Consider the following 18,288-nt stretch of genomic DNA (forward strand, 5'->3'; position numbering starts at 1 on the left):
TGCTGTGTGTGTGTGTGTGTGTGTGTGTGTGTGTGTGTGTGTGTGTGTGTGTGTGTCTATGTGTGTCTGTGTGTGTGTGTGCGTGTAGGCATTCCAGAAGCAAGCAGAGACCGACATCAGGAGTTGCTGTTTAACAGAGATCAAGCAGACAGAGGAGAAATACACTGAGACCCTGGAGTCTATAGAGAAGGTACTGACTTACTATAAGGGCTCGATATTGTTATGCACATACAAGGTAGAGAATTAGAACGTGTGTGTGTGTGTGTGCTGTTATCTACTGAGGTTTCATACGTTGTTTAGATTTCAGGTAATAGGTTGTTGAGTGTGTTGTCACATGTGGCTTGTAGATGTTTAACAAATTATGTTACTTAGATCACTGGGTGCCAACCTTTTTGGGTAATAATAAAGCCATGTTTGCATGCGACCTCTTGTCACAGGTTGAATATGTCGTTCAACTAAAGGGATTTTCTCAGATTGTTAATTTCACTCACGACTCAGAGGCCTGAAGAGGAAAAACTATTCAGTACTTCATATGGTAAAAAAGCAAAACAGAGAAGTCAGGAAAATAAGAATCTAAATAAGAGCAGCAGAACAATATTTTTCCTCTTTCCTGTCACATTAATTATCACGCACCCCCTGAGATTTATCCTCTAACCCCGTTAGAGATCGCTACCCCCAGGCGGGGAAACACTGGCCTAGTTTGACCAAGTGGGTAAATTGATATCTACACTGTGAGTGTGTTTAGAAGTGTAAATTAACAAGAGTGACAAGAACTGACATCAAGACTTACAGAAAAAAACTACCAACGTAATTAATGCATAATGTGTTTTCCCAGCTCTCGTCACAAATTGAGGACGGAGTTGGTTTAAATGACAATCATAGCATTACTAATCATAATAATAATACGCAACTGTTTAAGAAATAATACAAATTACCAATCAAAATGTCACCCTAAATATGGCATAAACTGAATAATTCTTCATTCTTTTACACTTAATTACAGTGAGTCATAAAAACTTGCATAACTTTCTCAGGGTGGAAATGTTCCCACTGCTTTGATTTTATGCGGTGAAAGCTTGACAAGAGCACAAGAAATCAATTTGGCCTCCTTATCACTTGCAATATGAGGAACTATGAAACTCACTGACTGTAATTTGGAGTATAATGGAAAAATAATGAGCAGTGTAACAAATATGTAATCCCAGAGAGGAATGAGGGAAATAATATATATATTTTTTTTAAATTACAAGTGGGTAATGAGGAGTCCCAGCACAGCTAAAACTATACTATGAGAAAAGCCCTTTTGTGGTGGATGTTTTCCACCTGACGCTGCACTTTTATAGAACTGTGGGAGGCCCGCCGTCTCTCCCCCAGCCACAGCTACTTGTCTTCTCCCTCTTGTGTACGTTCACGTCTGGAAAAAGACCTTGCCTGCTCTCCCAGCGGAATACTCAGTAGATGACTTTCAATATGAAGTGGATGGTGGAAGTTGGTTTGTGCTCACGCGCTCCTTTGAGATGTAGAGGTGACTATGCGGCGGGAGTATTCTGAGAGGAAATCATTAAATTTCAAACTCTGAAAATTAGATTATTGTCGTGACCCAGACGGTCCTCCTTGTTTTTGCTGACTGCAGCTCTGTGCAACTTGGCCCTATAATATAATAGCTTCTCGCAAAATGACTTTCCCACTCTTAGTCTGGAGGGCCCACTCTCTCTCTCTCTCTCTCTCCCTCTGCTGCAGCACTTTATGACGCCCCTCACAATGTTTCTATCCATGGCCGAGATGGAAAAGGTGTTTGTGAATATCCCGGTAAGTCATCGTCTTTACAGTGTAACGATCTGACTGGGCGGTCGACTCCAGGTCACAAAACTCTTAATTGAAATGCTTTTTTTTTTACTGAAGACATGTTGACATTCACAATAGGAAAATACAGGCTGTAAATAATAACATTAATGAATTCCACTGTCAATCTTTTTATTTTTAAAATTCTGTTCAAACACTTTTAAATGTGTAATAAATATTATTATATTTATTTAGTGTATAATATTATTAGATTAGTAACTAGATTAGTAATTAGATTAAGTGTCCACAGACACGCTAGCAGCTCTGTGATGAAACGCTCAAGTCAACATGCTAACATGCTCACAATGCTAACGTATACGTTTGCCATTTAAAAGGACCAGCTACACATTAGTTAAAATACAAACACATTGAATTAATTATGCAATATGATATGCCACCATGAATGGAAAATTACTATTTTGATCGTACCAAACATGTGATAATTCTAGTCGTATTTGATAATAAACAAATATATATTTGATGTCATTGCATTTGGAAATTGCTTACTTTTCATAGACCAAATGATCAATGGATTAGTTAAAAAAAAAAGTAGATGAATTGATAATGCAAATGTTATCCCTAAATAAAAGACATTAAATAATCTTTGCTTTTGTGTTTCAGGAACTGGTTAAAGTTCACAAATGTTTACTGTCGGAAATCCAAGACTCAGTCTCTCACAGAGGTGCACAGAACCTGCACCAGATCTTCATCACTTTCAAAGAAAGGTACACTAGGAATCCTTTAACCATAGGCCATATTTTCTATAATTCTCTTATCTTAATGAAGCATATATTAGTCATAATAAACTGTCCTTAGATACTGTTTTCAGGAAAAGGAAAGTACCCTGGCTTCCTCTCTAATCCTCCGACTGCATGTGTTTGATCTGTCTCAGATTGTTGATCTATGGGAAATACTGCAGCCATGTGGAAACAGCCATTGTTAGTTTGGATGACATCTGCAAAGATAGAGAGGACGTACGCATGAAGCTTGAGGTAAATCCTTTTTAGTGTCAGTAAAGAGTTATTTAGAGCCACATTGACAAGTGTTCATGTCTCATAACCTCAGCATGGTCACAGAATGCCCTCAAGTGTGCACCTGAGGCATTGCAGGTGATGGCATCACGGCCGACAGCATAAATGATTGTAAAGTTTTCTATTTTGTCAGCTTTTTCTTTCCGAATTAAAAGCACCTGAACATATTTGATCTGAGGTTACACACGATACGCACTTTCACTCGCTGGCTGCTTTTCTTTAAAGCTTTATCATTTACAAGATTTGCTTTCTTTATGGTTTTCTTACAGGAATGTTCAAAGAGAGCCAACTACGGCAAGTTCACGCTGAGGGATCTGCTTGTGGTTCCTATGCAGCGAGTCTTAAAGTATCCGCTCCTCCTGCAGGTACAGCTCTCCTATCTTATATACTATTTCTACTGTAGTCATAAAGTTGTTATGTCAGCATGGTGTAAAGCCGTAGCCTTCCAATTACTGCTGATTGTTGGAAAACCGGATGACTCAGATAAAAGTTAGAAGCCCTCTGGCGTCCGCCTACTCATCTGTGAATACCAGTTGTGTAATAAGCTGTTTATAACCACCTTATATTTCCTTAAAGACTCACAGCTGTATTCCGTTACTGTCATTGTAAATTCTCAAAGCTGGACAGAAAGTTAAAGTGAAAAGTCTTCACTCACTTTATAGATGATTGTCAGTAAGTGACAGAGCCCCATCAGGGAGGTTTGGATTCATTAAAAGGCTCATTCACTGCCAATCAGACTTTGTGAGCCAGAGGTGTCACTAGGTGGTGCTGTTGACCATGTTTGGATCCCGTCCCCTGCCTCCGTCCTTCAGGCTCTGAGGCTCCTCTTGTCTGTAGCTTCTCTATGACTCTGTCTGAAATGACCCACATCATAATTGTCATCTGATTGAGACAATCAAGGAAATAGATACAGTGAGGACTGAAAGAGAGAAGCAGACAGAACGAGACACACAACTAAAGAGAGACAGACCGAGAGGTAAAGTAGCTTTGAAGTGGCGACAATCTGAATCTGAATGTCCCTGAAAATGGAAACATTTTAATGATCCAAACTGTCTGAGGATTTTTCTTCTATGATACATTTTGAAATGACTACATATGATATTATATGAGGATATATTATGTTTCCATGCTGTTGGAATATTGACACAGTATGCATTTATCCCACAGAATAAGTCAACGAGGTTGAAGGTTGTCTGTGTATAATGTACATATGGGTTTGCTGCAATGTATGCATTATTGCAAAGAAAGGCAGCAGCATTTCTCCTCATGAATAGATGTGTATACTGTGTGTGTGTGTGTGTGTGTGTGTGTGTGAGTGTGTGTGTGTGTGTGGGTGTGTGTGTGTGTGTGTGTGTGTGTGTGTGGGTGGGAGGTGACAGAAGGGCCTATAATCTCAGTGTGTTTTATTGTGTTGTTAATTGTGTGTAATGTTGAACTTCGGCAATGAAGGCAGGATGTTCTGATTTAGGAGGCTTTAAATGGAAGCACAAAAAGTGAAAAGAAACACCCTCAAAAGGATTTGAATCTTAAAAGCAATTGATTACTATTAAATACTTCATGTTTAATTATTGAAGTATTTAATTTGAGAACCATCCGCCTGACTTTATGTGGTTTTACCTTTTGGGGATTTCCAGTAGGCAATGTTACAAACATGATTTTAGGTATTTTCAAAAGTCCAATATTTAAATATTTATATTAAAGTTGCACAGGTTGAGTTGGTTATTTTCCGATCTGAAAATTAATATTTGGGCTCCCAAGGACTGAGCCTCCGGATGAGCGACTTGAAACCCTGCACACTTGACATTTCAACAGGAATGTGTGAAAACAAAATAAAGGTTTTTGCATCCTTTTACATTAAAATGCTCTTTTATAGTTTCTCAGCTCTCCAACAGGATTCTCTGAAACCTTGTGATGTCTCATGTTCGCACGCAACCCAAATGTCCCACAAAAAAAACTAAAACCTGTATCCACAAAACAACTACGTGGTGTCAACATGGGCCGACATCCCTGCGGAACAGCCGGGTAATAGCTTGCTGCACCAAATAAAGCATCCGCTGGGTTACTTTCCCACATGGTTACAAATGTCTCGTCGCTTCCTCTCGCTCCTCTCTCTTGCTTGTTCTTTCTTTCTCGCCTTTTTTGTCATCAATCTTTCTCCCTTTGTTCCTCACTGCGTCTACTCATCATTTCTTTTCCCCCCTGAACACGATTCCCTCAATGAGTCCATCATGTACATCCCGGCTATCAGTGTGACCACTCCCTTCCCCTGTATCTCTGTGGATGTGTGGAGGTGGGAGCAAGGTTTGATAAATAGGACTCTGTCGTCTTGCTAGTGATAATAATGCCCAGGTTGAGCTTGACTGACACCAGGGATTTGAGCAGTACCAAGCAGACACATATATCTCCCTTAGCGACTCAGTGTGTGTGCGTGTATCTCTGTGTGTGTGTGTGTGTGTGTGTGTGTGTGTGTGTGTGTGTGTGTGTGTGTGTGTGTGTGGAGATACAGTTTGTATGGGCCTGTTTGAAGGACATGCATGGCATCCTCCCTTATCCTCCACTGCTGAGGTCTAGATGTCTTGTTTACGCTGCAGCCAGGCACTGCCAAGCAATTTTAGATACACACTTGCGCACACACACACACACACACACACACACACACCTGCAATAGATGAGTGCACACACACGATATCTGATTTATTTCAGGACAGGATTCTTTTCGCAGTGACCTTTTTCATTTCTTATTTTTCAAAGATTATTTTTTGGCATTTTTGCCTTTATTTGACAGGAAAATGGGGGAAAGAGAGAGAGAGGCAAGAAAGGTCCCAAGGCCGGAATCGAATCTGCGACTTTCACTGTAACCATTCGGCTAGCAAGGCACTCCAACCTTTGTCATTTCATACCAAGAGTCTATGTGTGGACTGTGGCTTTAGTGTAAAGCAGCAGCAGAACAATGTTGTTTTTTTTGTGTTATGATTAACAGATAACCTCACTTTACTCCCTCCATTTATAACTTTGGGTGTATAATTAAAACTGTCAGCTAGTAGCTTTAAATCAGTTTTACAATATAAAAGAGTTGTTATCATGGGACACCTGCTCACCTATATTCTGTGTGTGATTTGTTTCCGTCCAACAGGAGCTGGTGAAACACACTCATGATGCCACCGACAAGAGTAATCTGCGGACAGCATTAGATGCCATGAAGGTACGTCATCAGTTTATCCAGTTTATTTCTATTCACACACTCTTATTCCAGCATGCACTGAGTGGAAGGTCCATCCCAAAGCTACATGCACAACATATTCAGTCAGTTTGAGTGCACAATTCATGTTTTATTCCCTTAAAGCCCTTGAAAACTTGCTAATCTGCTTCATTAGAATTGTGTTGGTTTGGTGTCGTATAATTGGATTGACAGCGGACTGGCAACTTCAGCAAACACCCTCACAACGGTCATCAGATTTGATTAAAATGTTGCTTAAAATGAGCAAAGATTAGTTTTATAGCCTTTAAAAAGAAATGCATTGTTGCTTTTTGGATTGTTAGTTAACCTTTCTACTTTAGAAATCCGATTATTTAGTGGCGACACACACCTACAGTCAGAGACAGAGTGGAGGAAAGGAGAGGGATGAACTAAAATAAATTTCCGCCACCCCCCCCTCTTGTGTACAATATATACAGTAGGGGGTCCCTGCACCACGCTACACCAGTTTGGGGGTCCTTGGCCCGAAAAAGCATTGAAGACCCCTGCTATAAGCTATTGCACTTCATTCAAAATGTGTTCACAAATCAACAAACAAGTCTTCCTCTAAATGCAGCATTTATAAGTCCTGCTCATCTTGTCCCCTCAAACGCTGCTCAACTGCTCAGTGTGTCAATAGGGTGCACGAGCCCACATCGGCAATGGTGGATTTTGACAGCACAAAAAGAAAGAAAATATATAAAAGGAAAAACTAAATTCTTTTTTTCTATTCTTTGTTTACAGGACTTGGCTCAGTATGTCAACGAAGTCAAGCGAGACAATGAGACGTTACGAGAAATAGATCAGTATCAGAAATCCATCGAAAACCTGGTAAGCCACCTGTTCCTTCCAAATAATTAGATGCTGATCTCATTTTCACACTGCTTTCTTTCTAAATTGCTTTCCTCATCTTTGTCTGTCTGCTTTCCTGTAGAATCAGACTCTGAGTAACTACGGGAGACCCAAAGGTGACGGGGAGGTCCGGGTGGCCTCGGTGGACAAACGAGCTAAACAGGACAGGTGAGACGTCAGGTTGAAATGCTGGTTGACTAAAACACTGACTGACTGACTGCAGCTTAACTAGAATCAGGTGCTGTGCTTGGAAAGCTGCCAGAGTATGTATTGCTTTAAGCCAAGGTGCTGTTAGAAACTAAACCTGTGTCTTGTAGGTGAAGAACAAAACAAAGTGAAGTACAAGGGTGTTTAGTTATGACCACCAGAGCTCCAGACAAACAGTCTTATAATGTATAATACATCCTGTGTCAGAAATAATACATATTGTAGCTTAAAGTTAGTAATAATTTAAGTAGCACATTGATTTCTAAAAATGCCCTTGGTAGAGTAGCATGATTATATCAATGACTTTGACTTGATGCTCTTTGAACCGCAGGCACATCTTCCTGTTCGACGCGGCGGTGATCGTTTGTAAGCGGCGAGGAGACAACTACGAGATGAAAGAAGTGATCGACCTGCACCTCTTCAAGATCACCAACAACCCCACATCGGACAAGGAAAACCGAAAGGTGCACACACACAACGTATTTTCGCCGCAGACTCTTTGACTTTAAAGCACAGGCGCAACTAACCACATTATTGATGACTATTTCCTGGGTAACCAACAATCTTCATAGACATGGCTCTGTAATATTTAGCCGTGTCTGTAAGCCATTGATCGCAGCCACAACTAATTAATGTTGTTAGTTACACCTGTGTGAATGTCTGAAATATTCAGTGAAAGCATCAGCTTGACTATCAGCACTGTTTCTCACACACATGCTTGGTTGCTATGGCCTGTGGAGTGTAGGTGTATTCCAGACAGGAATTGAATCCTATTTATTAGAAAGTCAGGATATCTTTACAGCTGTATTATTGAATTTTACGGTTGTTTGACGTCACAGAAATAGATTGCACTACTTCAAAAAGAAATACAATAAAAATACTTGACGTACATGGCAAGGTACATGTTTTTCAAGTTTCAGATCTGGCCATTACCCCAGAAAACATATTGGCACATCTGTCAGTCATTTCCGCTTCATTATTTTACCTGTTTTTTTGGCAGCAACACATGTCTTTGTGAACATCTTCCTCTCGTTTCCAAGAAAGTAACTAATTTCCACTGTTGGCGAGGCCACAGGGAGACATGCGGAAACATTAGCCTCAATTAAATCAAGCTGAAATAAAAACAAAACAGGAAGTTTTTTTCTGCCAGGCTCGCAGACCACATTCATTCCTCATATTTTCCCAAAATATTGAAAAATAATTCTGCTTCCTTATTGTGCTGCAAACTGAAATGAGGACTTTAACCAGAAAGCTTGCCGGATTGCAGACGGCTATATGTGACCGGATGCAGTAGGACATCCTGGGATCTTTGGCGTGCTGCATTTGACATGCTATATATTGGGACATACAAAATCTTTTTCTGGCGTAGTAAATATTATGGTCGTGTGGGTATTGGAACGCACAGATGGTCTTAAATAATCCAGTGACAAAATGTCCCAGCAATTCTGGCAACCAAATAGTTTATTTTTACAGTTAACACTTCGTAGTCCAGATACATCACAGCTGATAGGAAAGTGTGAGGCATATGTTTAATTTCTTTACCTTGAAAAAGAAAGCTTTGGTTTCTCGGGTCTGATTGGTCGCGTCCCTTTGAATCCACACTGATGCAGGTCACTGACATAAAAAGACAATATGTCTTGAGCATTAAGTTTTTCATTTTATGGCGTGTTCACCATTTTCAAAAAGCAATAACCAGCTTTAAGCGGTGATGTACACTCATTTTATAACGCCTAAAACTGCTTTTGATGACATTTAATTTTACCCAGAGCTTGAACAATGTAGTGAGCATACTCTGCTTTTTACGTTCACTCTTTCATTGTTACTGTAATGTGCAGCACGTAAAAGAACATACTTTCTAACATTCTGTACAATGGAAAGCACAAAACAAGCATCTCATATAACAACCAATCAGCTGTAATGGAGGGAAGTCTTGCACAGTTGAGTCCATTATTGCCTTTTTATGACTGAGTCAGCAAAGCTCAGAAACCATGTTGGACTCCTGACAAACCAATTAACAGCGCTGCTTCAGCATAATGAGCAGCCGTAACAATTTATCAGATAAACACAGGTTTATAAGAATTTAGTAAAAATTGAGTTGACAGTATTTTATAAGCACCTGTACCAGCATCTACACACTGCTTCCCATGTGTTCGCTAATTCCCCTAATGTGCCGCTAAAATGAACTACATGAAAAACTCTTTCCAGCTCATAACACAAACAAGAAAATAATCACCAAAAAAGATTTGATTTAATTTTTAATTTGATACATTCTTGTTCCAGCACATGTTTTACATTGTCTTGTTCATTCACCAGCATAATACTGAAAGTGTCAGACGAGAACAGTCTGCCTCCTCCCAGATGGTCCTATCATTAAACCTCGCTTTGGGCCTGACTATACACACACACATACACACACACACACACACACACACACACACACACACACACACACTGAATACTAAGTGCCAAGTGGTGAAAAATACCGCCATCATAATGAGGAATGATATCTAAGGCGTGCCAGGAAACAATGATTTGGGGAATAATGATGTTGTAAATAGCAGACATTAGTAGGCTTAGACCCATATGGGCTTATATAGTTATGTTTTTTATGAAACCTTAGCTACCTCAGTATCATTCACCTCTGACATGATGGATATGATGCAGTTTGTTTGATTACATATTTACTATGGAAATGGCAAAGATGACAGTGGCTGTCTGAGGGAAGCAGCAATAAGAACCTTCATCCTCGAAGCAAAAATAATCACATCTACATTCATCTGGAGGTTAAACTAAATAACCCTGAAGTCTAATCGTTTCTGAAGTGATGTACACAGCATCAGCAAGCTTTTGTGCTGCCAGTAGACTGAAGACATTTTTCATGCTAAAGCTTTCGGTTTAAGATTTTGCAGCAGGACGTGAGGGAATGAAAGCTTCACATCTATTCTCGCTGTTAAACGTAATATGTGGAATTTTCAGAAAATCCTTATTGTTAATGACACCGATGGCCTTTAAGTGAACTCTGGTCAGCATCCTAATTCTTGCACATGCTCACGCTCCATAGCCTATACGAGTGAGCATTCTGGGCCAAAACAGTGACGTGACATTACTTTACAATATCATATTCAAAATGACATTACTATCTGTAATGTTGATATCTTAATTGGACCATTGGCTCTGTGATTATAAGTTCAGAAGCTTGCCTTTTGCCTTTTGACTTTATGACATTATGAGCAGCCAAGGCCAGATTCGTGCTGCGCAGCTAAGCTACAGCTAGCTGGCTAACCTGAGTTTAACTTCGGTTACAGTTGCTAGTTGGCCTTGCATCGTTCTTGGCTAGTAGAAGGGTCAAAAAATGAAAAATGAAATGAACCTTTTATTTTATTCTTTTTTGTTATGTATTTAGTCGACAAAAGTCGAACCTCTATTCCGGGTAGGGAATGAGCCATTACCCCAAGTGAAGGAGTTCAAGTACCTCAGGCTCTTGTTCGCGAGTGAGGGGAGAATGGAGCGAGAGATCGGCCGAAGAATCGGAGCAGCGGGGGCGGTATTGCATTCTCTTTACCGCACCAGTTGTGACGAAAAGAGAGCTGAGCCAGAAGGCAAAGCTCCCGATCTAATGGGCGATTTTCGTTCCTACCCTCACCTATGGCCATGAAGGCTGGGTCATGACTGAAATAACGAGATTGCGGGTACAAGCGGCCACAATGGGTTTTCTCAGACTGGTGGCTGGCGTCTCCCTTAGAGATAGGGTGAGAAGCTCAGCCATCCGTGAGAGACCGCTGCTGAATAGCACTGAGTAGAGCCGCTGCTCCTTTGTATTGAAAGGAGCCAGTTGAGGTAGTTCGGGCATCTAGTAAGGATGCCACCTGTGCGCCTCCCTAGGGAGGTGTTCCAGCCACGTCCAGCTGGGAGGAGACCCCGGGGAAGACCCAGGACTCGGTGGAGAGATTATATCTCCTCACTGGCCTGGGAACGCCTCGGGATCCTCAAGTCGGAGCTGGCGGATGTGGCCCGGAAAAGGGGTTTGGGGTTCCCTACCGTAGCTGCTGTCCCCACGACCCGACCCTGGATAAGCGGTAGACAATGGATAGATGGAAAATACAGTAATACATTTAAAACATTATATTATGCTAATTATACAGTTTTTTCACTTCCTCTGCCAAGCTAAAAAGGTTTCAGTAACAGGGTAGCGCGCATGTTGTGGGACACACTTTCAGTGTAAAATTACTGTTATTTAAAATATGTTTATGATTTCAAAAATTGATTGTACCATTACAAGAGACATATATCAATATAATAATACTAAAAAAAGTCAAAAGTGTACATTTTGTCTCAATACAAGTATATTTAACACAACAAGTGCATGGTTTAGCTTTTTGGGCATGGATTATTAGATTTTTATATGTGGGACATGAAATGTCCTCCAATTCTGGAATGACCCAGAAAGCAATCCTCAGTTAAACACCTTTTACCCTTACATACCTTTTATTTGTTGGCTAAAATCAACACAGTTTGTCCGAATACATAAGTTAATATTATGGATCACGTTAGCAAGTTCACTTACAAACTAAGTAGGCGATAATATGTCAATGTTGTGTTTTCAACATGTTTCTGCTGCCAAATAAACTGTTGTTGTTCACTCAGGCACATTTACCCATGGTGAAATAAATCACTGAGGGTCGGATTAACTTCTGCATATTTATGAAAATAAACAAAGAACAACTTTTAATCATCAGTCTGGATGTATGATCCTTCTAAATTCCAAAAGATATACCGAGCAAAAAAGTCCTAAACTGACAGACAAACATTCTCCTTCTGTAACAAATTGGTTGCTAGAGATATCTTTGCTGAGCGTAAGTCTTGGTGTCCACTGGGAATGCCTCTGTAGAGCGATGCTTTCCTTTTCTCTTTTCTTTCAATAGAAAGGATGAGCCTTTGCGCTTCCCTGACAGCACTGAAAGCTTGGCATGTTTTTAGCCTTCAGAGCTGAGTGCTAAAAGTTCAAAACCCCACATAGGAGCCATAAAAGGTGCATCTCACAAGCATCTGTTTAGTGATGCCATCTAAAAAAACAGAGGCATTCATTGACACAGAGGCTAACAGACTCATATTTAGCCTTTGAAGTGGATAATGGTGGCTGATTACAGGCCCACTCTCACTACTTGGGTTTGTGCATGCTGTCTGATGCCCAGCAGTTATATGGCACAGCGAACAGACTCTGTTTTCTTTCTCCTTCATGCTCTTTCTCTTGGTTTTGTCTTTGTCTGTCAGTTCTGCCACCCTCCAACCCCTCAGCCTTTGTGTTTGCTCTCCCCAAGGCATCCCTCTTTCATTTTGCATCTCTTTGTCTCCATCTGTCTCCCTGCATCCTGTCTCCTTCAGTTCCTGCCCCCTCCTGCTCTGTTTGTCTTTCACTTGAAACCCTCAATTTATTTATTTGCCGTTGTTTTCGTTATTTTGTCTGAAATGTGCATGTTTTTCTCTCCTGTTGCAGTGGTCCTACGGATTCTACCTCACTCATAACCAGGGCCAGAGCGGCTTTGAGTTCTTCTTCAAGACCAAAGAGCTGAAAAAGAAGTGGCTGGAGCAGTTTGGCATGGCCATGTGAGTGTGTTTTTTCTGTGTGTGTGTGTGTGTGTGTGTGTGTGTGTGTGCATCACAGTGTGATATGAGTGTGTCTCTTTGTCTCTGCACTGCATCGTTGTCACAGCATCAAAAAGTACACATTGTCCTACCTGTTATTCAAGTTAGGCTACTTAATGATTTAAGACTCACGCGCGACACTGTGACAAGAAGATGAACAGATTATAAGTAGAACACTTACTTTCAACAGCAAAACCTGACTGAAAATGCACAAAAACTGAATTTTAAATCCATTTATAACTTTATACTCAGAGAACGCAATTGGTTACATTGAATCAGGTGTAGATAAACTGCATCAACTAGTCTATATCCTGAATGGATACAAAATGTCCTGAAGTGACTGACGAACTGGTGCCAAAGAGTGACACATGGAACTATAGTATTTCACTTTAAGAGCCAAGACAGACGAATGACTGACTGAAGAGGCTCTCCACCTGCAGACACACACAGACCAGACGAGTTGTATTGGGTATACAATAACTGTAGTAGAAGATATCTAGATATGAATAGAAACTGAAGTCTAAAGCAAAACTCAAACAACATTGGACACAGTGTGTAAACTGTGGTTTTAATGAGTGTAAAAGCAGAAGAGTAAAGATATTATACCACAGGAAGGTTTGTGTAGATGTGGCTTGACTTGTTAGCTGAATTGTTTCATGCAGCTGGTGTTTGATCTGCAGTCGGAGGCCAGGAGCCAGATAGGACTCAGTTCCCTCGTTTCAAACCATGAAATAAAGCTGCAATTCAATGTGATTAGAATATGTGTATTCAGCACGACCGAGGAAGTACAGGAATCTGTGTTATGACGTTTTGCACAGTAAAGCAGAATAGCACATGCTTACAAATAGTACAACAGGTGCAGTAGGAGACGGCTGTGTAATCCCTGCTGTGTTATAAAAGTATAACAAAGTAACTGAAGTATTTTACTTTGAAAGTCAGGAGATCTTGGCCTCTGCTGCTTCGATTTTGACTTTTTTTTTTTAAGAAAGTCAAATCCTATCCATTGTATCCGATGTAGATGACAATAAATAGACAGATATTTTAAAGAAAAGAGCAATATCAGCAAACCTAGACAACATCCTCCCTGTCAGTGGCAGCAGTGACATTTAGTGCAGCAGATGCAATTACATTGAAAATATAAAAAGAAAAACAGAATAATGAAAAGAAAAGAAAAAATCTGTGAAATATAATTTTCATGCTACAATGGAAAGCAACAGGTCTTATAGAAGTGAAGAAGTGAGTTGGGAAGATTCAGCGCAGCGTGATGCGAGACTGTGAAAACAGGGGCTTTGGTTGATTAACTTTTGGAGCTGAATTAACGAGCTGCAAGAATAGAAAGGCTTTGCCAGAAAATCACATGCTCCCACAGCTTGCTTAAGCGATGCTTAATAGCTGATCTGTGAACAGTTGTTTTTCTCACGTGCCCCCATTTTACTGCTCCACTAACATTCAGCAGGCACGAGGTCGAGGGCGACACACTGCTTCACGTACAGAAAGCGAGAAGTTGAGCGAGCACCCCGTCGTTGAAAGTCAGAGGGAAACTGCAAATTAAATCATATTGTATTTTAAGTTCTTAAAATTCAAGCCTCTATCTCTCAGCGATCTTTACAAAGTTGCATAGTGGAACTGGGAGAGGCCAGTCGTATTCTCAAAGTCAAGTCGCAAGAAAAGGGAAGCTCAGGGGGTTTTACAGGTTTTTTTTTGTCATATGCCAAAGCAACGTGTTCAGTATCTTTCAGTGTAATTACTTTTATGGTAAAATTGACTCGTTCTTGTCAGCGATATGCAATTCATAGTTAATAACAGTCTCTCCTACAAAGAGATATGTTGGTTTATTCTAGTACAGAGGAGAGGACACCACTGAAGGTCTCTTTTCTTCTGACACATACTTACATCTTAGGGCTGTTTGTCCTATTTTCCAGAGAATATGCTGTAGCTAATTATTTGAGTAAAAGAAAAAAAGAAGTAACACCTGTGCATATTAAGCAAAACGCGTATGCAATAATGCCATCGTGTCTAGTTATCATAACTCTGAAAAAACACAGGAAAGACCTCTTACATTTGAATTAACAGGCAGTGCTATAGGCAAACCCTGTCTTTTCCCTTCTCACACACACAGACACACACAAATCCATCCATGTCCCAAGGGGCCAAGAATACTTCTGTGTTCACTTCAAGCAGACCTTGCCTGTCTATTTGCAATTCTCTCCTTCCCACTTCAAAGAACCGTATCAGTAAATGTTACTGTTGCCTTGGAAGAGTTTGTTGGCCGCAATTATAAGGGAACATTTTTGCTTTGAAATTCACATTTTCATCAAAGACCAAAGCAGTTGGTAACAAAAAGGGCAACAAACACAAACTCATTTTCATTCATTCACTTCTACTACAACAGTGTTGGTCCAACTGCTTGTTCTGATTTTGAGTCTTCCATTATTTGTAAAAGTTGTGTTCAATGGTTTTTAATATTCAACCCCAACCCTCGATATCACGTTGTGATTTCTATTTCATTCCACAAGTTATATTATCATCATGCAGTAAGAGAGGTACACGAGCAGAGACTGTATTGAAAACTGAGTGGTGCATTCAAAGACATTTCAACTCAATTTTTGGTGACACTGCATTTTAAATGGAAGAAACAAGCACATTTGCATTATTTTTTTAAAAGCTTTGTTTATTGTTTTTCCCCTGGTTTGGATTGTTCTGACATCGTAGATCGTGAATGCAATTCTTTTCGACAGCTCACTCTCAAATCCCTGGTTCCAGAGAGATCACCCTTCCTTCATAAACAAGAGAGTTTTTGGGCTCCCCGCTTGAACTTCATTAGCATGTGATGATAGTTGCTTTACCGTCACGGACAATTTATCTCAACTAAGCTTCAACTTCCTGCAAGTGGATTTTTAGGAAGTCAGTCTGAAAAGTAATGATATATTTAGATTGTTTAGAATGCAAACACAACGAGGTTCAGACCAGTGTGAGTCCATCCATATCAAAACAAGTCACACAACTTTTCTCAGGCTTTGTTCACGATATATCTAACCTAATCGAATATTATTAGTATTATACTATTAGTAGAATGAGATTCCATGGAGGCTGCGCAGGATTGTTTCCTACTTGTGTGATCCAAACATTTCCAATAACTCCATAACATTGTAAAGTCCAAAAGTCCTAAAATTCACAAGATGGTTTTATAAAATTAAATATTCTTATTTATTCTCCTACTTGCCGCACACAAAGGAAGGAAACATTTTTTTAGGGTGATGACGTCATAAAATGTGACCCTAACCCATTTATAGCTTTGAATGTAACATTATTTTATTCTGTACATACATTCTTACAAAATGACATATTTACTCTTAATGGATACATACATATTTATGAGGAATATAAATGACCATGAATACAAAACATATAATATTACAACCTCTATTCTTTACAAACTACAAACTGTCGTCGTAACCCGTCAATGTCTAATGTTTGTTGTCTTGTTTAGATCCAACATCCGGCCTGAGAATGCCACAAACAACTTCCATGAGTTTAATATGCACACCTTCGAACGGATCACCTCCTGCAACTCTTGCCACATGCTGCTGAGGTAAGAGGCCAGTTATTATTCACACACACACACACACACACACACACACACACACACACACACACACACACACACACACACAGTGGAAGCAGCACACAACTCCTTCAAGGCTATCGTCAAACATAAAGACTGAGGCCTCCCTCTCCTATTCCTCTCCAGTGTACCTTAACAAGCTATTTGTCACTTTCCTTTACTCCTCTCTTCCTCTGCACATGCGCCTTAGTTATGCAAAGTTTCTTTTGAATTTGCTGAATGGTATCGGCACTCAGAAGACCTCGTCCATGGTCTTACTCACAGCGAGAACGACTGAGTGGTTTCACCTACCGGTAAAGAAAAATGTCTGTCACACTTCAGCACTTCCTCAAAGCGATGGATGGTGAAAGGGGACGAGATTATTGCTCTGTGAATATACAGAGCCGGCCGATGAACTCACCAACATTATCTTAGGATGAGATAATAAAACAAGAATAATACAGGAAAGGTCTCAAGAAGCATCTTAAGTGCAGTGTGTCAATATCTTCTTGATTTCTCTCTCAAATGTTTCTTTAAATAATGATTCATCGTACCTTTGTGTGCAGTGCCTGTAGAAGAAGAAAGGATTAACAGGACGTAACCTTTTATCGAATGTGCGCCAACTATCAAATAACTTCATGGATCACGAGCGAGAGTTAATCTGTGATTTTAAGATGTGGATGATATTATTTTATAAAAACCTACAGTTCAAATCAGACATCAAGTGTACTATACTGGTACTCAGATGACTTGTAATGTTTTATGATAATTATTTTAGTATAGTTATTCAGTCATTTAAAAAGGAAATTCTTAGGCAAACCTAATAACCTAGTGGTTAAATTCTTCCCTCAATGCAACACACCCTTTAGTTCTCATCAGAGAAGAAAATAATAGCAGCACCTGAACATCTTGCTAGTTTTCTCAAAGAGGTTAAAGTGTAAATTAGCTGGAGAGCAGAGCAATGCAGATTTACTTTCATGTCATACTAACTAGAGCCTCTGTGAAAGAAAACAGAAACACGACTTCAGCTTCAATCTCTGCATGTGTTCACACATCATTTACACCGAGAATGTCAGTGTCTTCTTCTCAGTATTTATTAGATATAAGCTGATGCATTATTTTTCGAAACTAATGAGAAATAACTTCCATGCCATCTCCCTACGACACCTGTTTTATTGAATTATGGCTGATGTCCTCGTGTTGCAGAGTAGAAGGTAGAACAGCCTGCAGCAAAACATGTGATGACTTTGTCTGTCTGTCTGTCTGCAGGGGTGTCTTTAACCAGGGCTACCTGTGCTCCAAGTGTGGTTTGGGTGCCCATAAAGAATGTCTCGGCCGCTTTGGCAGCTGTGGAAAAACAGGTAACAAATAAAAAGTCTCTCACTTTATTGCACAACCTCATATCAGTCACTGAACAAAATAATAGTGAGGGACACATTAAATGTAATCTTATGAAAACCACTGCATTTGTGACTTGGCTCATGGTTACTCATTGACATTCTGAAAAGCATTGCACTAAGTCCAATTGTGGGAATTAGAAGGGTTGCTCTTAAATACATAAGAAGTTTATAAGTGCCCTTATTTCTACCATCCAAGGTCATCCAAGTATTCGATCAATATTGCAGATATTCATTCAAAAGCTCCCCCGCTTCGCTGCGGTTTTGACACTTCAGAGCACCTTAAAGGCAATGTCACTGTGTATCATTGCACCAATCCCCAAAGCTTAATAGTAGTTTTACTGAGAAGCTTTATGAAACTCCTGACTTTTTTATTATGCCCCTGTTGTGTATCTGTCACTCAGCTCCCTATGCTGGAGCACTGACAGCTCTGAAAGAAATGGTGGGGAAACTTCAGACATTTGGAATGAAAAGAAG

General features: G+C 40.0%; 1 protein-coding gene across 1 annotated transcript in view; it reads left to right on the forward strand.

The window, feature by feature from the left end:
- The window catches only part of vav3 (vav guanine nucleotide exchange factor 3), an 82,410-nt gene that overhangs the window by 40,513 nt on the left and 23,609 nt on the right, over window positions 1-18,288 (forward strand). Inside the window, 12 exon segments of the mRNA XM_029457603.1 lie at window positions 89-190; window positions 1,741-1,809; window positions 2,464-2,567; window positions 2,735-2,834; window positions 3,143-3,238; window positions 6,007-6,075; window positions 6,853-6,939; window positions 7,043-7,128; window positions 7,499-7,631; window positions 12,662-12,771; window positions 16,301-16,402; window positions 17,684-17,775. Of these exon segments, the coding sequence (XP_029313463.1) occupies window positions 89-190; window positions 1,741-1,809; window positions 2,464-2,567; window positions 2,735-2,834; window positions 3,143-3,238; window positions 6,007-6,075; window positions 6,853-6,939; window positions 7,043-7,128; window positions 7,499-7,631; window positions 12,662-12,771; window positions 16,301-16,402; window positions 17,684-17,775 (1,150 nt within the window).

Source organism: Cottoperca gobio, chromosome 20, assembly GCF_900634415.1.
Source record: "Cottoperca gobio chromosome 20, fCotGob3.1, whole genome shotgun sequence".
Classification (NCBI taxonomy): domain Eukaryota; kingdom Metazoa; phylum Chordata; class Actinopteri; order Perciformes; family Bovichtidae; genus Cottoperca; species Cottoperca gobio.